At 38.8% G+C, this 23,699-nt stretch overlaps 4 protein-coding genes across 4 annotated transcripts in view; 1 reads left to right on the forward strand and 3 right to left on the reverse strand.

Annotated features, from left to right (window-relative positions):
- The window catches only part of LOC143914729 (uncharacterized), a 202,877-nt gene that overhangs the window by 929 nt on the left and 178,249 nt on the right, over positions 1 to 23,699 (forward strand). The window lies entirely within an intron of this gene.
- Positions 1,240 to 3,598, reverse strand: LOC143914321 (uncharacterized). The gene is made up of 2 exons (XM_077434504.1): positions 2,780 to 3,598; positions 1,240 to 2,690 (listed from the first exon to the last, which is right to left on the reverse strand). Exons 1-2 carry the CDS (start codon positions 3,539 to 3,541, stop codon positions 2,265 to 2,267), a joined length of 1,188 nt encoding a protein of 395 aa, XP_077290630.1. The 5' UTR covers positions 3,542 to 3,598; the 3' UTR covers positions 1,240 to 2,264.
- LOC143914726 (uncharacterized) lies at positions 3,683 to 7,419 on the reverse strand. Its single transcript, XM_077435029.1, has 4 exons — positions 6,661 to 7,419; positions 6,196 to 6,565; positions 3,829 to 3,914; positions 3,683 to 3,742 (listed from the first exon to the last, which is right to left on the reverse strand). Exons 1-4 carry the CDS (start codon positions 7,417 to 7,419, stop codon positions 3,683 to 3,685), a joined length of 1,275 nt encoding a protein of 424 aa, XP_077291155.1.
- LOC143914727 (uncharacterized) lies at positions 9,999 to 23,320 on the reverse strand. Its single transcript, XM_077435030.1, has 4 exons — positions 22,871 to 23,320; positions 15,050 to 15,386; positions 11,210 to 11,262; positions 9,999 to 10,127 (listed from the first exon to the last, which is right to left on the reverse strand). The coding sequence occupies exons 1-4, from the start codon at positions 23,318 to 23,320 to the stop codon at positions 9,999 to 10,001; spliced, it is 969 nt and encodes a 322-aa protein (XP_077291156.1).

The following is a 23,699-nucleotide window of genomic DNA, read 5'->3' on the forward strand; positions in this document are numbered from 1 at the left end:
ATGCATACATATTTTATATAGTGATTGTATATAAAGATAAATATTAATATACAATGTCAACTTACCATTTAGCATTAATACTGATAATTGATGTTTAAATACTGACTTGATGTTTAAATACTACTTTTATAAAAATACCGACCTTTTAATATTTATACTGACCACTTACATATATACTGAGCGATGTATACTAGCCGTTTAATATAAATACTGACCTTTCTTTTCAAATACTTACAAAAATAGACTAAAATACTTACCAGTAAAATACAAGCCTATATAAATTACCTTGAAAGAAAAAACCTGAATAATCCCAGTATCTACAAACTTAAAATGAGATACAAATTCAACAATGGACATACAATATATGTGCACCAGGCCACCGATATGTGTATGTAGTATTTAGATATTTCATAAGTAAGATACATCTAAGTAACGTAAGTAAGATATAACATTGGCTTATCTTCAACACATTATTTAATAAATACTGGTGTTATGCTGTCAGGACTTGATTTTCTTATTTCTAAGCTGTTTATTATGCTAATTAATTTTTTAAATAAGATTTTTTTATAAGATTAAAATTTTGTGGGTAACATTTTTGTACATATGCATTTTATAATGCAATTGTCATTTATACATATGATATAAACAAAATCAGTAAAATGATCAATATAATTACATGCTTTGTCGTTTTGTTCTTAAATTTGGGTAAATGTTTTTTATTGCTAATTTTACCGTGATTGGAATGTTGATCAATTTTTAACTACATATGTATACATACGAATATCTGATTTTCCAAATAATAAAATGAGTTTGAATGTAAAGAGCTGTAAAAAAATTAAAACCGCAAATAAATAAGTGATTTGATAGTTCTTGTCATTTACATAAAATCAATCTTCGCAAAGGATTTCCCATTTTCAGGAATTTAAAAGCCAACTTTTTACTTTGGCTCTCTAATAAATGCAATCTTTAAATTTAATTTGGAAGTAAAAAGTCCTCTGATTATAAAAAATTGCGCATAAATGTATTTTAATTGTCTAAAAGTGCAAATCGTTTATTCTTCATTCTATGCCTTGTCCACTAAGCGAATATTTGATGTTTATTTTTTTGGAAAATTTATTTGAAAGTTGAAACTATTTACATACACACAAATTCTTTAAATGCCCATTTAATTTTACCTCAAAAATATGTTGTATTTTATATACTTACTTGAATTTGGACAGATAATGAAATATCGGTTCTATATATGGAATAATTAAAATATATTCATATTAATATTACATATTGTTTAATAAAATAATTTCATACACTGTTAAGCAAAAACATTCTTAAACAATCCTTAACACTTGCATTGATGAAAAAATGAGTTTATTTATAATTATTATAAAAACTTTCAAATAAAATTTAATTTAACAAAATTCTTTACAACAGCTTGTATAGCAATTTTGCTAATTTTTCTAAATTGTGAATCATTTTCTCCCATTTCACTCAATTGCGTTATATGGTTCTGAAATCCTTGCAATACACAACAAATAATATTTTTCTACAATATTTTTGGAAAACTCTATTAGTTTTTCTCGAATCAGAGAATCGTGTATAATAGACATTGCTCCAACAATCTAATTTCAATTTCTGGAAAATCTGTGAGGACTGCTGTGTCTACAAACCAGCAATAAACAACACTGACATAAAAATGAAATGTAAACATAAAAAGTACAATGAAATTTTTATAAATAAGTCACTTGTGATAATAAAATAAGCTATGTCAAACAATGATAATAATATTTAAAGTTTATTAGATTTACAATCGGAATTATTGCTTGCAGCAGACTTTTAGATTTCACTCTCATATATTTACATACATACTATATTAAACATAAAATCTTAAACAGAGTATAAGAAAATAAACATTGTGATTAAGTTAAAAGAAATATGATAGTTTCTGAGATAAAACACTTCAAATTTATTTATTTATATAATTTTAGCTATCTAGCAAATTTAAAAAATACATTCTTAATAACTAAACTAAATTTTATGTATAAATATGAAAAAAAAGTATTTCTTTTATTGAATTCAACACTTACAAAATATTTTACATAACCTATATATTATACATATGTATATAATATGATCATAAATCCATATGCATATTGTCATACATAACAATGATCTGTTATATAATTATACAATTAATTTATTTGTTTATTATTACATGAAAACAATGTCTAGTACATTGATTAAGACAGTGATATATTTCATTCTGCATATTAAATCAACTCCAAGTTTATAAAATCATCCACAATTCCTTTTACACGATCTTTACTCAACTCAGTATATGGCAATTTTTTCGCATTACTATCATCAGCTTCACACAAGTCAACGGTTTGCAATTCAGTTCCTTTATTACTCAACACTAATGGTATCACTAGTGTGCCCATCAATAATCCATACGGTAAAAATTCTTTCAAATGATTTTCAAAGACTGCACGTGGATAACATTCTTCAACATCACAATCAAAATATGTCAACTGCTTTTTAATCTCTTCATAGTACATATTGAATAGTCGTGTGTTGTACTTGGCTCTCATGGGTACATCGGTGCTGCAATAAACCATATAAGATAAGTCTGTAATGGGGGAGCAAGATCTTGCAATCTGCCAATCCACAAATTTCATATCCACTGGTGTCCCATTCTATAACAATAATTTCATAAATAAATTAATAAAAAGTGACAATTCATACATAACCATTCTCATATTATCATAATATAAAAATAATATACCTTATATTTGAACAAAATATTATTATTCCAACAGTCTCCATGACAAATTACATCATAAGGTGCGGCACTTTCTGAAGCAATGTATTTGTGAAATTTTTCCACACCATTCTCTGAAAATGAAAGCAATTTCTTTGCTTTGGATGCGTCATCTATAATCGCAGTTGCTTGAAGAAGAGATCGCTTTATTAATGGATTCATCAAATCGAAAATGACTGATTCCTCCACCAATTTTGCCAAATTCTTATACATTGCCGGATTGAGTTTTTTCATTGCAAACGAAAGTGAATGATATCGAGCTAGACTGAACAACGCCAACTCCAAATGGTCAGAATCATATGAATTGTAACGGTTGTGCATCCGATACCCTTTTGCGCTCATGTCTTCCATCAAAATTACATTGGTGTTTGCTATATAGCATTTGACAAAGTCAAATCGTTCTTCATTCGGTATCTTATGTTCGTCTTGAAATTTTTTGAATGTGGGTAAAATTATGTTGTAAAGATCAGCCTCTCTGTTATACATGTTTTCCACTTTCAATGTTTCAGATATGGCTTTATCTGAAGTCGTTTTCGCAATTAAATTAAACAAGACACTTTTATTGTGTTTAGATGTTATTTCAATTTTATGCATTTCACCAACATAATTGTCGCCTTTTTCTGATCCAGGGCTTATGCGCAGGGCTACGTTCTTCAAACCATTTTTTTGTATGAACTCTTCAATTGCAACCTTGCAGTTTTCAGGCAAATTCGATGTATCACACATCTTGGTCGACTTTGATTATGGCAGTTGTCCGTACCGATTATGACTGCAGAGTACTAAATTTTTACTTGGCATACGGCTACATTTTATATTCCTTAGGCAGGAGTTTTCAACAAATTATAAATAAATAAGAAGATAATAAAATTAGTCTACACACCACTTATAGTTCCTCATCTGCTGAAAAATAATAATCAAACCAATCTCCTAAATTTGTCAAATTATTGATGATAACTCTATGATTGATAATTAAAACTTATTTTCATTTGTTAACTACATGGTTGACCACAGACCGACATCAAAGTAGCACTGGTATAGACTTTCATATAATCAGATAGATAAAATGAGATTGAGCACTGTGCATTTAAAGGAAATAAAACTAAATAAAGATATAAGATGTAACAATGCAATATAAATATTTTGTATATATAAACTTGTTGATATATTACTTGTATTTAAACTACACTGAAAATACAAACACGCTCAAGGGTCGACTGCGTTTAGAAAAATATTTAATTATTTTTATAATACAGATTGCGTGCAGAGCTGACATGTTTAATATGTATGTATACAAGACTTAAATGATAAAGCATTACAACACGGAAAACTTGATTGAAATAACTATGGATCGCATTTACTGATTATGTAAGAGATGACCAGTTGAACATACATATATACAATATTTCCAAAGTGACCAACCCATGACTATCTATGTATTTGATGAATATAAAAAGGTCACAAAATGAAATTCGATAATTAAACATGCATACATGTTCACACATACCGTTTATGTGAGCATTTTCTACGCAAATGTAGGGAAACTTACACAAGAAAAAAGTTCTACTTCCGGTTATCGGTTTTTTTTTCTATAATCACCATAATTAATAAAATATATCAAAAATATAGATGATTTTCCAATATTAATACGAATTTGTTCTTGATTCTGTTATAGGACAGATGATAGAGGAGTTTTGAAGAGGATCTTTATTGTTCAGATAAATATTAATATACAATATCAACTTACCACTTAGCATTAATACAAACATAAAATGCGATACAAATTCAAAAATGGACATGCAATATCTGTGCACTAACCCATCGATATATGTATGTCGTATTTAGATATTTCGCTGCCTAATTTATATAATACTGGTATAGCCAAGTTTGAAATCTAGTTGGTGGTATGCAGTGGTATGCTAAATATTTTTTGGGTCTATCTATTCAGTATATCTTATAAATTCAATAATCAGTTTATAAATTCTGCGCAGATAATGGATCTACTTAAGATTCCAAATAAACATAAAATATCAGGAATTTTCCTTCAGTCACAACTTTAATAATTTTCATTCTATGTAAATATTGGTGCCGGTGAAACATTTCAATTTAATGAATCTGATAAACCTTCATATATTAAATTAAAATTTAATTGCACAGTGCAATCGTTAGATTACTTGATAGTTTTGGATATTTTAAGTTGTATGCAAATAGAAGAACTTTTACATATTTAAATAAGTTTAATAAAAATGATGGAACTATTGATAAACATGTTGAATTATAAAAGGTCTTGAATAGCGATGGCATAAAATAATCCGATTTTACAGACTAAAGATACCACTAAACATAAGATTGGCTGATACTTCAACACATTATTTAATAAATACTGGTGTTATGCAGTCATGACTTGCAGATTTGCTACTTTCTAAGTTGTTTATTATGTTAATTAATTTTTGAAATTATATTTTTCGGTTAGATTAAAATTTTGTGGATAACATTTTTGTACATGTACATGGATAACATTTTGTACATTTTATTTTGTATTTTATAATGCAATTGTCATTTATACATATGATATTAAAAAAATTAGCAAAAAGATCAATATAATTGCATGCTTTGTCGCTTTGTTCTTAAATTGAGGGTAAATGAACTTTGTTTTTCATTGCTACTTTTACCGTGATTGTAATATTGATCAATTTTTAACTACATACATATGTACATATACATATATATGAATGTCTGATTTTCCAAATAATAAAATGAGTTTGAATGTCAAGAGCTGTAAAAAAATTAAAACCGCAAATAAAGAATTGATTTGATAGTTCTTGTCATTTAAAAAAATCAATCTTCGCAAAGGATTTCCCATTTTCAGGAATTCAAAAACCAACTTTTTCCTTTGGCTCTCAAATAATAGCAATCTTTAAATTTAAATTGGAAGTAAAAAGTCCTCCGATTGTATAGAATTGTGCATAAATGTATTTTAATTGTCTAAAAGTGCAAATCGTTTATTCTTCATTCTATGCCTTGTCCATTAAGCGAATATTTGATGATTATTTTTTTGGAAAATTTATTTGAAAGTTGAAACTACATATTTACATCCACACAAATTCTTTAAATGCCCATTTAATTTTACCTCAATAACATGTTGTATTGTATGTACTTACTTGAATTTGGACAGGTAATGAAATATCGGTTCTATATATGGAATAATTAAAATATATTCATATTAATATTACATATTGTTTAATAAAATAATTTCATACACTGTTTAGCAAATAAATTCTTAAACAATCCTTAACACTTGCATTTATGAAAAAATGAGTTTATTTATAATTATAATAGAAACGTTTAAATAAAATTTAATTTAACAAAATCATTTACAACACCTATTATAGCATTTTTGCACATTTTTCCAAATTGTGTATCATTTTCTTCCATTTCACTCAATTGCCTGTCTCCTCCTTTTTCAGGAATTATTAAAGGAAGAAAAATCATACATTTTAATAGACCATACGGTAACAACTTTTGCACATGGTCATTGAAAGCATTCCGCGGATAACACTTTTCAACACTGCAATTTAATTTTATAAGACTTTCCCCGAGTGCATCATAGTAGATGTCAAGTATTTTTGGATAATGTTCGTCTCTTGTGGATGAATCTGTGCAGCTGAAGATTGTAAATGCTATATCAATTATCGGGGAACAGCATTTGGACGTTTGCCAATCTACCATTCTCAGATCCACAGGCAATCCTTCCTATAAATATAAAAAAAATATTTACATAGATTGAATCATTTTAATTGATATAAAATTTTCAAAAGAAACTAGAAATTTAAAATATGTATATGTACCTCATATTTAAAAAGGATATTGTTATTCCAACAATCCCCATGGCATATTACGTTATATGGTTCTGAAATGCTTGCACTACACAACAAATAGTATTTTTCTACAATATTTTTGGAAAACTCTTCGAGTTTTCCCCGAATCAAAGAATCGTCTATAATAGACATTGCTCTGACAGCTCCAATTTCCATGACTGACTGCAAATATTCACCGATACAAATTAAAGACATGTGCTCTGAAAACTTTTGAAATGTTTGAGGGTGATGTTCTTTCATGGCAAATGAGTACGAATGAAACTGAGCCAACTTCACCACAATCATTCGCAGATGATCGATGTCAAAAAAATTAAAACATTTTTGTATGTGAAACCCACTTTCAGCCAAGTCCTCCATCAATATAATCTCCTTAGTAGCTTTGTAACATTTAGCATGATAAAATGTATCTCTTATATTGAACTCTCGTTGCAAAGCATCAAATCCTGGTAAAATAATATTATAAACATCAGCTTCTCTACCGTAAAGTTCGTTAATCGGCAGAACAGTCAACGATTTCTTATCTGATGGCGGTTGTTTCAACATCAAGCTGAGTGATCTACTTTCATCTTGTTTCGAATTTAATTTAATCCGAAGCAAATTTCCTACGTAATTATCTCCTTCTTTTGATCCTTTGGATATGCTTATCTTCATATTGTCTATAAACTCCCCTTGAAGCTCTTCGATAACAAGATCTGAATAATCGAAGGGTAAAACACTCGCGTCACACATCTTTCTTTTGTGAAATTTGTTATCGCTGCGTTGGATATAAATGAATAACTAAATTAAACTTTTTCCACAGCTCAATTTATATACTATGTGACTTGCAGAAGCTCAAAACTCTGTGTGTAAAAGTTCTCCAAGAAACTAGAATATATATGTGTCACAGTAAGAGCCTCAAATCTCGAATTAGTATACACTGACTAGTAAATATGTACACTAGCTTAGGTTTTTAGCTAAAGCTTACGACACTAGATTCCGCAAACACTCTTACAAGACAAAGTATACACTGACGCGCAAATGGATGCACTTACTGTTGTGCACTAGTAAATATGCTAACAAATAAAAATTCAATGGCTTGACAGCTGACCAAAGTTTGACGTTGCTCTTCCAATGAATCAAACGTTGCTCTTCCAATGAAAACGCCAAACTGAACAGGCCAAACTGAATCAGTTGGCCTGAACGGATGCGTGGACACGCACAGTGCAATCGCTTCAGTTCTGACTGATCTATCACGAGGAGTGAACTCTGACAAAAATGAAATGTAAACATAAAAAGTACAATGAAATTTTTAGAAATAAGTCACCTATGATAATTTATTTAATTTATAATAAAGTAAGCTATGTCAAACAATGATAATAATATACGTTTATTAGATTTACAATCGGAATAATTGCCTGCAGCAGACTTTTAGATTTCACTGATTCACTCTCATATACAGTTTTTGCAAGCCTATTTCACCCTTTTGCAAATGAAATTCACCCTTTTGCAAATGAAATTCATCCTTGTGGAAATGACAAACAAATAGAAATATAAGTTTAAACTAAAATACATAAAAAGCACATATTGTTTAATTCGTTTTTTTTATTTTTTATACGATTTTTGAAAAGGACTAATTTCATTTGCAAAAGAATTAATTTAATTTGCAAAATGATGAATTTCATTTTCAAAACGGTGAAATAGGCTTGCAAAGACTGTATCAAACCTGAAATCTTAAACAGAGTATAAGAAAATAAACTTGAAATTAATATATGGATGTATGTATTTGCTTTCTGATATCAATATCTCAAGTTTTATTTTACTTTACTGCAATATACATACATATTATTTATTTTGAGGTATAAGAATGATTATGTTATAATAATGAATAATGACTTGCTTAAACGAATAAAATTTTAATGGCTTGACATCTGACCAAAGTTTGACGTTGCACTTCCAATGAATTTTATGCTCAAGAATAGAAAGCCTACCTACCATACACCAAAACGCCAAATTGAATCAGTTTGGCATGAACGGATGCGTGGATACGTACAGTGCAATCGCTTCAGTCTGACTGATCTATCACAAGGATATTTAACTATTTGACACCAGAATATACATACATATGAAGCCTATCAGTGAAAATGTACTCAATGTAGAAATACGCATTTATATTTACAAACTTTCACAAGCTATCATCGAAAATGTTTTCGAAATAGTCGTAAACCGTTTAATAATATTTCAAACCAAAATACAGATTAGCCTTGAAAACAAAACCAATGGTTAACGGATTATTTCGCAAATCGTTGCCACAAAAATCGCGAATACGGAATAGCTGGCGCTCGAGTTCTCGTTAATACAATATTTAGCGATTGATGCAGTTTTTGATCAAGATCTTATTGAATTGTACGAGATCGCTTTTTGCGGAATAATTACCGAACCAATCTAGGGTGACCATTCGTACTGATTTTACCAGGACAGTACTGGTATTTTGGGTATCTGTCCCAAGTCGTGAGATAAAACTACTTTTTGTGTAAATTCTTTGGCGAAAATTATGTCTCCTACAAAAGTATTGCTAAATTAGTCAACTGTTGTTTCCAATTATCAATAACAAATGCACCAGATGAAGGATTTTTTACTTTGATGAGCAATATATAGTCCAGTGATAAAACGAAATTAAATGTTGAAACCTTAAAATGTTTGCTAATCACTTACATAGTATAATTTTTACCAGTCTTGTGTAGAATTGTATAAGAGCATTTAAGAAAATGAATTCGTTTTTTCATAAATGTGCGTCCATGTAAATAGGTTTTTGAGCTATTTTTCCTATTATGCTGTAGATTAACATTAGAATAATATAATACTATGATTACTAACCAAATTAAATTAAATTGTAAAATAGAGAATGATCAGTAGATCAGTAGCTATTAAAATAGATATAAGATGTATCGTGAACATAATTTCTTAATAATAAAAAGCATTTAAAAATCAAAAAAAAATAAAATATACTCTATTCGATCGAGGTCAATTCATGGGATCGAACCCAGCGATCACGAGCCATGCTGCTGGCATGGCTCGGTGGTAATTGAAGTATTGAAGTATTTAGAAATATGTTTTTGGAAAAAAATGTCCTGATTTTGAATTTGGAAAAATTGGTCACCTTATTAATATACAAATTACAATTATTTTCATAAGGTCAAACACTAAATTGAATTATTGTTGATTTCAAAATTGCTTTTATAGAGATATCACCCGTCAAAAATTGTATTACTTAAATATTAATATTAATATATATAATAAAAAATAAAAGTTGAGTACTAATGGCAGCACAATTATTCTCTTTGCGCGTATCTGGTTGATAAATTAACTTCCACAGAACTAGATTCACCAGTAGTGGTCAATGAACTTTCATAGAACTTACACCACAGCCTCTCTCTCATAGCTGTAATTTTCCGTAATGGCTAAATTTTCATTATTTTTCCATTGTCTAAAACAAATTATTTACCTAAATACTTTAATGATAATGTACACATACAGGTATACATACATACATATATATATAATTACGTACTTTTGAGCTCGAAAGTATGTCACGGTATTATAGATACACTAGTGTTGTGCCCCATGAAATATCATCGCATGGGTGTTGGCATATTAAGTTATTAAATAAAAATAAGGTTATAAATATTATTATTTATATTACATGTAAAAAAAATTCAGTCCGATTCAGTTAGCGGTTTGGGAGATAATTGAATTCAAAAACTTAAAAAAAAAGAGGACACCTATAAGGGGAGGTACCATTTCTGGTCAACTTAAAAATTTGAAAAAAATTGACGTCATGTCGATAAGAATTTCAGTAACCGATACTAAGTTTCAGTTCGATAGGACTAACGGTGTTCAAAAAATCCCCAAAATACACATTTTTTCTAGATCATGAAAACGTGATCAGTAATCGATTCTGAGTTTAAATCAGTCGAAATCTCGAGTTCGAATTTTCGCATGATCACAAAACTTCATCTGTTGTTACTACGTACATAGATAAAGTAAAAATAATTTAAAGAAATTTGTCGGTACTGTATTCGTTCCGTCATTATTTTCAAATACCTTTTAAATATATTTATATTTAATTGTTTAATATGAAAAAAACAAGGTAAAAACTACCTATCTACCTACATACCTACTGGTCAAACTGCTGGTTAGATTTGGGGGTTTTGTGACTCCAAATCGATCGTTTCTCTATCAGAGTTTGCCAATTTTATCTGATCATTGTTGAAACGGTTCCTGAAAATTGGTAATAGATCATTTCCTGTTGTCACAAAAACCTGTGTGTATTGTGGCGGCGAGCCGCCACAGTCTAATTTGTAGAAATTATGCACAGAAATCTGACATCTATAGATGTCTCTATAATTTCGTGTTTATTATGTGTATAAAAATTGTAATAATAATTGTGCACAAAATCTAAAAATAATCCATAGATGTCTCTATGATTATTATTTCTGTACTTGATTAATTATTTATTGTATTCTATGTTTATTGAACGTACTGTATACTGTAAACGTACTGACGGTTCTCTTACACTCATCGCATTGGAGCGATCTGTAATGACGAGTGTACATTGATTGTAATAAAAATAAAAAAAAATTAATATACACAATATAAAATTCATTAATTAATAAATTAATTAAATTAATTTTCAATAGATGGCGCTAAATACTCAGAGACTTATTTCTCTAGAAGATTTTTATTGATCCGTTATTATGTTCGTATTATATTCGCACGTTTTTTTGGCAGTGTTTTCGATTCAATGTCGATTCGAAACGACTATTATATAAGGCGAGCGTTATCTCACACAGACACACAGAATAGCGCTATCGTATTTTAGATTGTTTTGATAAAAAAAATATAAAGAATAATAATTTCAAAGAATTTTTGTTTAAATACCAATAATACATATGTATATGTATCTAATATTCAATCAGAAAATGACTATAAATCATATGTGAGCATTATTAATCAATCTATTCAAAATGCTAACATAAAAATTTATTTTAAAATATTATATCACTGATATTTTTATTATTTAGTACAGTAATTTTCGACCATCTTCACCCCTGCTGACCGTTGAAAAACGGAAAATATATTTTGCGGACCCGTAAAATTTAAATATAAACCATTATTTATAATATAAATTTTACATAGTATTTTGTTTATTTCCGGTTGCCGTTAGCAGCAATCAAAGATTCTTGGATTGGAATTGGAAACATTTCCAAAACCCTGAAGAGCTCGCTTCTTTTTAAACCCATATTATTTATCAATGTGAAAATACTTATTTGAAACTCTCGAAAGAAAATATTTGGCTCGTTTCCCAAGCTTAGACATCCATTGCTCATTTTATACATGATCTACTATAGCAGGGTGTCTCTCCTGCAGAAACTGCTACACTTTAGTTCAACAAGACGTGAGAGAACTTTTCATTTCAATAGTCACCTCATTTATGAATGAAGAAAGAGATATTGTGGTTGTGAGTCCATACTTTAACACAGAATCGTGAACATGTAAGAATTCATATATATCTCGAGTATGAAATTTATGGTCGTCATAGTTTTATCACAGTAGAAAATTTTCAACACTGACAATGAAATGTAAACATAAAAAGTACAATGAAATTTTTTGAAATAAGTCACCTGTGATAAGAAAGTAAGCTAAGTCAAACAATGATAATAATATAAGTTAATTAGATTTACAATCGGATTAATTGGTTGCAGCGGACTTTTAGATTTCACTTTCATATATGTACATGCATATTTATATACATATAAATATCAAACCTGAAATCTTAAACAGAGTATAAGAAAATGAACTTGAAATTAATATATGTATGTATGTATTTGTTTCCTGATTGAATTTAAAATACCAATACTTCAAGTTTTTTTTTACTTTACTGCAATATATTATTTCTATTGAGGTATATATAATAATGATTACACTGTTCGACACGAAAAATGCTTCAGAGACGAGATATGACTTCTCTTATAGATCTATGCCCAGTAAATACGAATCTGGTAATAAAAAATGTCGATTGGCTCGAGATTTGTAGATATGTGTGTTTTTTAAATCGCGTGATTTTTCTATATATTCGTGTTGTTCGGTCGATGTCTCAAAATCTGTCAATTTCCTGTTCAAAATTAATATTGGAATCTATAGTAGGGTATTTTATCTTTCATTTGTAGTACTTTTTAGCTTTCAAATTTTTCTAAGTAGTCGTCCAGTTCAAATCAAAAGTTAAAAGTATGTATTTTCATTAGGGATTTTTTCCCACTGTTAATTTTATATTGAGTATTTTATATTGAAAGATGTTTATTGGAATAGTTTTCTGACCACACTATTTTTTGTTTTCGTTTAAAAGGGTTGATTGGAAGTGTGCTGAATTTTAAATCGGTAAAATTGCGAGCTCGTACTAGTATTTACTTGTATTTACACGAATCTGAATTGAATTAATAGGGATCATATGTTAAATTGTCTTTAAATGAGAATTAAATAAAATTCCACTTAGAAAAATCATATTTCGACTATACTTGTGGATTAATAACAAAAATTCGAAGTCATATCTCGTCTCTGAACCAAAAAAAAGTCGTCATTTGTCGAACAGTGTTATCTTATGATTATGAATAATGACTTACTTATAATAATATCATATGTTTTTGCATATTATATTATTATAAGCAAGTCATAATCATTGCAAACCTCGAGACATAATCAAAAATTAGAGGATCCCAGCAGTGCCGGTTTTAGGGGTAGGCTGGGTCTAGCGGCGTTCACTCATTGTATTAAATTTTATAAAACAGCATAATTTACAAGAATTGTATCCGAACATTTGGGTTACTATACAAAATTTGCTGACACTGCCTGAAACTGCACCAAATGGTGAACGTAGTTTTCCGAAAATTCTTGATTAAAAATTTATTAAAACTTATGTAGGAATCTCGTCATCGTCATCGTCATCGAAACATTCGAGAATATTCCACAACAACAAACCACATTCCTCGCAGAACTCACCACACGTAAACAACACGTGCACTTCTTGGAATCAATCGCCAAATCCTTCGAGAATGTTCCACCCCTCACACTCGAGCGGAACGAAACCAAGACGAAGCACACCTGCAGCCATTATAGTAAACTCAAGCGGAACGGTGCCAAATCCAACTCAAGCGGAACGGTGCCAAATCCTTCGAGAATGTTCCACCCCTCACACTAGAGCGGAACGAAACCAGACGAAGCACACCTGCAGCCATTATATTAAACTCAAGCGGAACGCCCCTACCAGTCGAGCGGAACCAAAACGGTCGAAACACGCCGCCACCATTAAACTACATCGAGCGGAACGGCGCCAATCGTTCCAGAAAAGTCCACCCCATCGACAAAAGAACATTCCTTGCTTACGCATCAACAACCACCACCATAGGTCAGGCGAATCCAGAAACACTATAAAAGGAGGTACAACCCAAACAACGCCAGTCGACCCACAGCAGCAAGCGTCGACACACAGCAGCAGACCAGTCGACATACAGCTCCTGACCAGCCACCACTACACTACGCGGACTTGGAAGATCAACCAGCTGGACGAGCCAGCAACACACTGCCGTATCCAGAGACCTTCCGAACATAGCCGAACGCCGAGCCAGCAACACACTGCCGCATCCAGAGACCTTCTGAACATAGCTGAATGCCGAGCCAGCGACACTCTACCATATCCAGAGACCGCTGAACGACATACTTTTGCCCAAATATAATACCTTTGTACAACCATAGACAAACAATAAAACTTTATTAAAACAAGCACAACAGTGTTTCGTTAGGCTGGGATACGGTCAACACACAGTACCCCGCCTACACTTATATCCGGTTCACAATGTCACAAAATAGACTTTCCAATTTTGAAACTCTATCTACTGGAAATAGTATCACTGAAAATCTTGATTTTGCTGAAATAAAGGCTCGGAAAGTTCACTTCTGAACGTTCAAGGTTTCCCTTCTTGGGGCGCTTGGAAAAACATTGAATAAATAACAGTTGAATAATTAAACACCTAGACAAAAAGTAATTTAACTTTAATAACTATAATAAATCCATATGCATATTGTCATACGTAACATAGCAATAATCTTTGAAATAATTATATAATTTATTTATTTGTTTATTATTATAAGAAAACTTACTATAAAACTATAAACTATATCTTAATCAATGTACTTAAAAAGTACATTGATTAAGATAATAATATATTTCATTGCGCATATTAAATCAACTCCAAGTTTATAAAATCATCCACAATTCCTTTTACACGATATTTACTCAACTCGTTATATGGCAATTTTTTGGCATTACTATCATCAGCTTCACACAAGTCAATGGCTTGCAATTCAGTTCCTTTATTACTCAACACTATTGGTATCACTATTGTTCCCATCAGTAATCCATACGGTAAAAATTCTTTCAAATGATTTTCAAAGACTGCACGTGGAAAACATTCTTCAACATCACAACCAAAATATGTCAACTGCTTTCTAATAACTTCATAGTACATATTGAATAGTCGTGTATTGTACTTGGCCCTCATGGGTGCATCGGTGCTGCAATAAACCATATGAGATAAGTCTGTAATGGGGGAGCTAGATCTTGCAACCTGCCAATCTACAAATTTCATATCCACTGGTGTCCCATTCTGTAACAATAATTTCATAAATAAATTAATAAAAAGTGACAATTCATACATAACCATTCTCATATTATCAGAATAAAAAAATAATTAAGATCTCTTCTAATCTATAATTTGGAAAGAGACTTTGTATGTATGTAAATATCCTTGGTCGTCGTCTTCGTCGTCTTCGTCGTCGTCGTCGTCGTCCGTAGATCGGTGACGTCATCGAACACGTGATTCGATTTTTTTTTTTTTTCGATCCATGGGCGCCGATTTTTTTTTTCGTTTCAATGGATTCACCCCCGCGGGGGCGCAAGGCGAGTAGTTTCATGGGGCCCCGCCAGGGGCGCCACAAGGGGCGCAGCCCCGTGGGGCTCAAAAGGGGGCGCCACAAGGGGCGCAGCCCCGTGGGGCCCCGAAGGGGGCCCGGGGGGCCCAGCCTCATGGGGCGCAGCCCCATGGGGCTCAAAAGGGGGTGCCACAAGGGGCGCAGCCCCGTGAAGCCCCGAAGGGGGCGCGGGGGGCCCAGCCTCATGGGGCGCAGCCCCATGGGGCTCAAAAGGGGGCGCCACAAGGGGCGCAGCCCCGTGGGGCCCCGAAGGGGGCCCGGGGGGCCCAGCCTCATGGGGCGCAGCCCCATGGGGCTCAAAAGGGGGTGCCACAAGGGGCGCAGCCCCGTGAAGCCCCGAAGGGGGCGCGGGGGGCCCAGCCTCATGGGGCGCAGCCCCATGGGGCTCAAAAGGGGGCGCCACAAGGGGCGCAGCCCCGTGGGGCCCCGTGGGGCCCCGAAGGGGGCCCGGGGGGCCCAGCCTCATGGGGCGCAGCCCCATGGGGCTCAAAAGGGGGCGCCACAAGGGACGCAGCCCCGTGGGGCCCCGAAGGGGGCCCGGGGGGCCCAGCCTCATGGGGCGCAGCCCCATGGGGCTCAAAAGGGGGCGCCACAAGGGGCGCAGCCCCGTGGGGCCCCGGGGGGGCCCAGCCTCATGGGGCGCAGCCCCATGGGGCTCAAAAGGGGGCGCCACAAGGGGCGCAGCCCCGTGGGGCCCCGAATGGGGGCCCGGGGGGCCCAGCCTCATGGGGCGCAGCCCCATGGGGCTCAAAAGGGGGCGCCACAAGGGGCGCAGCCCCGTGGGGCCCCGAAGGGGGCCCGGGGGGCCCAGCCTCATGGGGCGCAAGCCCTAATAGGCATTAACTAAGGGGGGCGAAGCCCTAGACGGCAATTAATCATGGGGGCGCGGAGGGGCGAAGCCCTAAAAGGCAACTGATCATGGGGGCGAAGCCTTAGACGGCATTTAATCGTGGGGGCGCGGAGGGGCGAAGCCCTAAAAGGCATTAACTAAGGGGGGCGAAGCCCTAAACGGCAATTAATCTTGGGGGCGCGGGGGGCGAAGCCCTAAAAGGCATTAACTAGGGGGGGCGAAGCCCTAGACGGCATTTAATCATGGGGGCGCGGAGGGGCGAAGCCCTAAAAGGCAACTGATCATGGGGGCGAAGCCCTAAACGGCAATTGCTCATGGGGCGTGGAGGGGCGAAGCCCTAGAAGGCAAAGGCTCAGGGGGGTGCCGAGGGCGAAGCCCTAGAAGGCAAAAAAAAAAATTTGATTTTTTTTTTTGATTTTTTTAAATTTTTTTTTTGATTTTTTTTTTATTTTTTTTTTGATTTTTTTTTTTATTTTTTTTTTAATTTTTTTTTTAATTTTTTTTTTAAATTTTTAAATTTTTTTTTTTTTTTAAATTAAATTAGCTTAGTCATGTTTAAGCGGTTTATATTATAAACACTGAGCGAAGCCGGGTAATACAGCTAGTCTAATCTATAATTTGGAAAGAGACTTTGTATGTATGTAAATATCCTTGGTCGTCGTCGTCGTCTTCGTCGTCGTCTTCGTCGTCCGTAGATCGGTGACGTCATCGAACACGTGATTCGATTTTTTTTTTTTTTCGATCCATGGGCGCCGATTTTTTTTTTCGTTTCAATGGATTCACCCCCGCGGGGGCGCAAGGCGAGTAGCTTCATGGGGCCCCGCCAGGGGCGCCACAAGGGGCGCAGCCCCGAAGGGGGCCCGGGGGGCGCAGCCCCGTGGGGCCCCAGCCTCATGGGGCGCAGCCCCATGGGGCTCAAAAGGGGGCGCCACAAGGGGCGCAGCCCCGTGGGGCCCCGAAGGGGGCCCGGGGGGCCCAGCCTCATGGGGCGCAGCCCCATGGGGCTCAAAAGGGGGCGCCACAAGGGGCGCAGCCCCGTGGGGGCCCGGGGGGCCTAGCCTCATGGGGCGCAGCCCCATGGGGCTCAAAAGGGGGCGCCACAAGGGGCGCAGCCCCGTGAAGCCCCGAAGGGGGCGCGGGGGGCCCAGCCTCATGGGGCGCAGCCCCATGGGGCTCAAAAGGGGGCGCCACAAGGGGCGCAGCCCCGTGGGGCCCCGAAGGGGGCCCGGGGGGCCCAGCCTCATGGGGCGCAAGCCCTAATAGGCATTAACTAAGGGGGGCGAAGCCCTAAACGGCAATTAATCTTGGGGGCGCGGGGGGCGAAGCCCTAAAAGGCAACTGATCATGGGGGCGAAGCCTTAGACGGCATTTAATCATGGGGGCGCGGAGGGGCGAAGCCCTAAAAGGCATTAACTAAGGGGGGCGAAGCCCTAAACGGCAATTAATCTTGGGGGCGCGGGGGGCGAAGCCCTAAAAGGCAACTGATCATGGGTGCGAAGCCTTAGACGGCATTTAATCATGGGGGCGCGGAGGGGCGAAGCCCTAAAAGGCATTAACTAAGGGGGGCGAAGCCCTAAACGGCAATTAATCTTGGGGGCGCGGGGGGCGAAGCCCTTATCGGCAACTGATCATGGGGGCGAAGCCCTAGACGGCATTTAATCATGGGGGCGCGGAGGGGCGAAGCCCTAAAAGGCATTAACTAAGGGGGGCGAAGCCCTAAACGGCAATTAATCTTGGGGGCGCGGGGGGCGAAGCCCTAAAAGGCATTAACTAAGGGGGGCGAAGCCCTAAACGGCAATTAATCTTGGGGGCGCGGGGGGCGAAGCCCTTATCGGCAACTGATCATGGGGGCGAAGCCCTAGACGGCATTTAATCATGGGGGCGCGGAGGGGCGAAGCCCTAAAAGGCATTAACTAAGGGGGGCGAAGCCCTAAACGGCAATTAACCTTTGGGGCGCGGGGGGCGAAGCCCTAAAAGGCATTAACTTAGGGGGGCGAAGCCCTAGACGGCTTTTAATCATGGGGGCGCGGAGGGGCGAAGCCCTAAAAGGCAACTGATCATGGGGGCGAAGCCCTAAACGGCAATTGCTCATGGGGCGTGGAGGGGCGAAGCCCTAGAAGGCAAAGGCTCAGGGGGGCGCCGAGGGCGAAGCCCTAGAAGGCAAAAAAAAAATTAGATTTTTTTTTTTTGATTTTTTAAAAAATTTTTTTTTAATTTTTTTTTTATTTTTTTTTTATTTTTTTTTTAATTTTTTTTTTTTGATTTTTTTTTAATTTTTTTTTTTTGATTTTTTTTTTATTTTTTTTTTTTATTTTTTTTTTTAATTTTTAAATTTTTTTTTAATTTTTTTTTTTTTTTAATTAAATTAGCTTAGTCATGTTTAAGCGGTTTATATTATAAACACTGAGCGAAGCCGGGTAATACAGCTAGTCTAATCTATAATTTGGAAAGAGACTTTGTATGTAAATATCCTTGGTCGTCGTCGTCGTCGTCTTCGTCGTCTTCGTCGTCGTCCGTAGATCGGTGACGTCATCGAACACGTGATTCGATTTTTTTTTTTTTCGATCCATGGGCGCCGATTTGTTTTTTTCGATTCAATGGATTCACCCCCGCGGGGGCGCAAAGCGAGTAGTTTCATGGGGCCCCGCCAGGGGCGCCACAAGGGGCGCAGCCCCGTGGGGCCCCGAAGGGGGCCCGGGGGGCCCAGCCTCATGGGGCGCAGCCCCATGGGGCTCAAAAGGGGGTGCCACAAGGGGCGCAGCCCCATGGGGCTCAAAAGGGGGCGCCACAAGGGGCGCAGCCCCGTGGGGCCCCGAAGGGGGCCCGGGGGGCCCAGCCTCATGGGGCGCAGCCCCATGAGGCTCAAAAGGGGGCGCCACAAGGGGCGCAGCCCCGTGGGGCCCAGCCTCATGGGGCGCAGCCCCATGGGGCTCAAAAGGGGGCGCCACAAGGGGCGCAGCCCCGTGGGGCCCCGAAGGGGGCCCGGGGGGCCCAGCCTCATGGGGCGCAGCCCCATGGGGCTCAAAAGGGGGTGCCACAAGGGGCGCAGCCCCGTGAAGCCCCGAAGGGGGCGCGGGGGGCCCAGCCTCATGGGGCGCAGCCCCATGGGGCTCAAAAGGGGGCGCCACAAGGGGCGCAGCCCCGTGGGGCCCCGAAGGGGGCCCGGGGGGCCCAGCCTCATGGGGCGCAGCCCCATGGGGCTCAAAAGGGGGTGCCACAAGGGGCGCAGCCCCGTGAAGCCCCGAAGGGGGCCCGGGGGGCCCAGCCTCATGGGGCGCAGCCCCATGGGGCTCAAAAGGGGGCGCCACAAGGGGCGCAGCCCCGTGGGGCCCCGAAGGGGGCCCGGGGGGCCCAGCCTCATGGGGCGCAGCCCCATGGGGCTCAAAAGGGGGCGCCACAAGGGGCGCAGCCCCGTGGGGCCCCGAAGGGGGCCCGGGGGGCCCAGCCTCATGGGGCGCAAGCCCTAATAGGCATTAACTAAGGGGGGCGAAGCCCTAGACGGCAATTAATCATGGGGGCGCGGAGGGGCGAAGCCCTAAAAGGCAACTGATCATGGGGGCGAAGCCTTAGACGGCATTTAATCATGGGGGCGCGGAGGGGCGAAGCCCTAAAAGGCATTAACTAAGGGGGGCGAAGCCCTAAACGGCAATTAATCTTGGGGGCGCGGGGGGCGAAGCCCTAAAAGGCAACTGATCATGGGGGCGAAGCCTTAGACGGCATTTAATCATGGGGGCGCGGAGGGGCGAAGCCCTAAAAGGCATTAACTAAGGGGGGCGAAGCCCTAAACGGCAATTAATCTTGGGGGCGCGGGGGGCGAAGCCCTAAAAGGCAACTGATCATGGGGGCGAAGCCTTAGACGGCATTTAATCATGGGGGCGCGGAGGGGCGAAGCCCTAAAAGGCATTAACTAAGGGGGGCGAAGCCCTAAACGGCAATTAATCTTGGGGGCGTGGGGGGCGAAGCCCTAAAAGGCAACTGATCATGGGAGCGAAGCCTTAGACGGCATTTAATCATGGGGGCGCGGAGGGGCGAAGCCCTAAAAGGCATTAACTAAGGGGGGCGAAGCCCTAAACGGCAATTAATCTTGGGGGCGCGGGGGGCGAAGCCCTAAAAGGCATTAACTAAGGGGGGCGAAGCCCTAGACGGCATTTAATCATGGGGGTGCGGAGGGGCGAAGCCCTAAAAGGCATTAACTAAGGGGGGCGAAGCCCTAAACGGCAATTGCTCATGGGGCGTGGAGGGGCGAAGCCCTAGAAGGCAAAGGCTCAGGGGGGTGCCGAGGGCGAAGCCCTAGAAGGCAAAAAAAAAAATTTGATTTTTTTTTTGATTTTTTTAAATTTTTTTTTTGATTTTTTTTTTATTTTTTTTTTTGATTTTTTTTTTATTTTTTTTTAATTTTTTTTTTAATTTTTTTTTTAAATTTTAAATTTTTTTTTTTTTTTTTAATTAAATTAGCTTAGTCATGTTTAAGCGGTTTATATTATAAACACTGAGCGAAGCCGGGTAATACAGCTAGTAATCTATAATTTGGAAAGAGACTTTGTATGTATCCTTGGTCGTCGTTTTCGTCGTTTTCGTCGTCGTCGTCGTCGTCCGTAGATCGGTGACGTCATCGAACACGTGATTCGATTTTTTTTTTTTCGATCCATGGGCGCCGATTTGTTTTTTTCGTTTCAATGGATTCACCCCCGCGGGGGCGCAAGGCGAGTAGCTTCATGGGGCCCCGCCAGGGGCGCCACAAGGGGCGCAGCCCCGTGGGGCCCCAGCCTCATGGGGCGCAGCCCCATGGGGCTCAAAAGGGGGCGCCACAAGGGGCGCAGCCCCGTGGGGCCCCGTGGGGCCCCGAAGGGGGCCCGGGGGGCCCAGCCTCATGGGGCGCAGCCCCATGGGGCTCAAAAGGGGGCGCCACAAGGGACGCAGCCCCGTGGGGCCCCGAAGGGGGCCCGGGGGGCCCAGCCTCATGGGGCGCAGCCCCATGGGGCTCAAAAGGGGGCGCCACAAGGGGCGCAGCCCCGTGGGGCCCCAGGGGGGCCCAGCCTCATGGGGCGCAGCCCCATGGGGCTCAAAAGGGGGCGCCACATGGGGCTCAAAAGGGGGCGCCACAAGGGGCGCAGCCCCGGGGGGCCCAGCCTCATGGGGCGCAGCCCCATGGGGCTCAAAAGGGGGCGCCACAAGGGGCGCAGCCCCGTGGGGCCCCGAAGGGGGCCCGGGGGGCCCAGCCTCATGGGGCGCAAGCCCTAATAGGCATTAACTAAGGGGGGCGAAGCCCTAGACGGCAATTAATCATGGGGGCGCGGAGGGGCGAAGCCCTAAAAGGCAACTGATCATGGGGGCGAAGCCTTAGACGGCATTTAATCATGGGGGCGCGGAGGGGCGAAGCCCTAAAAGGCATTAACTAAGGGGGGCGAAGCCCTAAACGGCAATTAATCTTGGGGGCGCGGGGGGCGAAGCCCTAAAAGGCATTAACTAGGGGGGGCGAAGCCCTAGACGGCATTTAATCATGGGGGTGCGGAGGGGCGAAGCCCTAAAAGGCATTAACTAAGGGGGGCGAAGCCCGAAACGGCAATTAATCTTGGGGGCGCGGGGGGCGAAGCCCTAAAAGGCATTAACTAAGGGGGGCGAAGCCCTAGACGGCTTTGAATCATGGGGGCGCGGAGGGGCGAAGCCCTAAAAGGCAACTGATCATGGGGGCGAAGCCCTAAACGGCAATTGCTCATGGGGCGTGGAGGGGCGAAGCCCTAGAAGGCAAAGGCTCAGGGGGGTGCCGAGGGCGAAGCCCTAGAAGGCAAAAAAAAAAATTTGATTTTTTTTTTTTTGATTTTTTTAAATTTTTTTTTTGATTTTTTTTTTATTTTTTTTTTGATTTTTTTTTTTATTTTTTTTTTATTTTTTTTTTAAATTTTTAAATTTTTTTTTTTTTTTTAATTAAATTAGCTTAGTCATGTTTAAGCGGTTTATATTATAAACACTGAGCGAAGCCGGGTAATACAGCTAGTACCCTATATTTGAACAAAATATTATTATTCCAACAGTCTCCATGACAAATTACATCATAAGGTGCGGCACTCTCTGAAGCAATGTATTTGTAAAAATTTTCCACACCATTCTCTGAAATGAAAGCAGTTTTTTTGCTTTGTATGCATCATCTATAATCGCAGTTGCTTGAAGAAGAGATCGCTTTATTAACGGATTCAAAATATCTAAATTGACCGCTTCATCCGCCAGTTTTGCCAAATTCTTATACATTGCCGGATTGAGTTTTTTCATTGCAAACGAAAGTGAATGATATCGAGCTAGACTGAACAACACCAACTCTAAATGATCAGAATCAAATGAATTGTAACGGTTGTAAATCTGATATCCTTTTGCGCTCATGTCTTCCATCAAAATTACATTGGTGTTTGCTATATAGCATTTGACAAAGTCAAATCGTTCTTCAATCGGTATCTTATGTTCGTCTTGAAATGATTTAAATGTGGGTAAGATTATGTTGTAAAGATCAGCCTCTCTATTATACAAGTTTTCCACTTTCAATGTTTCAGATATGGCTTTATCTGAAGTCGTTTTCGCAATTAAATTAAACAAGACACTTTTATTGTGTTTAGATGTTATTTCAATTTTATGCATTTCACCGACATAATTGTCGCCTTTTTCTGATCCAGGGCTTATGCGTAGAGCTACGTCCTTCAAACCATTTTTTTGTATGAACTCTTCAATTGCAACCTTGCAGCTTTCAGGCAAAGTCAATGTATCGCACATATTGATCGACTTCGATTATGGCAGTTGTACGTAGCGATTATGAATGTAGAGTACTAAAATTGTACTTGGCACATGGGTACATTTTATATTCTTTAGGCAGGAGTTTTGAACAAATTATAAAAAATAGTAAATAATTAAGAAGATAATAAAATTAGTATACACAACCTCATGATTCTATTTACATATATTATAGTACCTCATCCGCTGAGAGAGAATAATCAAACCAATCTCCTAAATTTGTCAAATTTATTAATGATAACTTTATGATTGATAACTAACACTTATTTTCATTTTTTAACTACGTGGTTGACCACAGACCAACGTTAAAGTACCATTGCCATACGGAAAACTTAATTTAAATAACTATGGATCGCATTTA

Source organism: Arctopsyche grandis, chromosome 7 (assembly GCF_051622035.1).
Source record: "Arctopsyche grandis isolate Sample6627 chromosome 7, ASM5162203v2, whole genome shotgun sequence".
In the NCBI taxonomy this organism is placed as follows: Eukaryota; Metazoa; Arthropoda; class Insecta; order Trichoptera; family Hydropsychidae; genus Arctopsyche; species Arctopsyche grandis.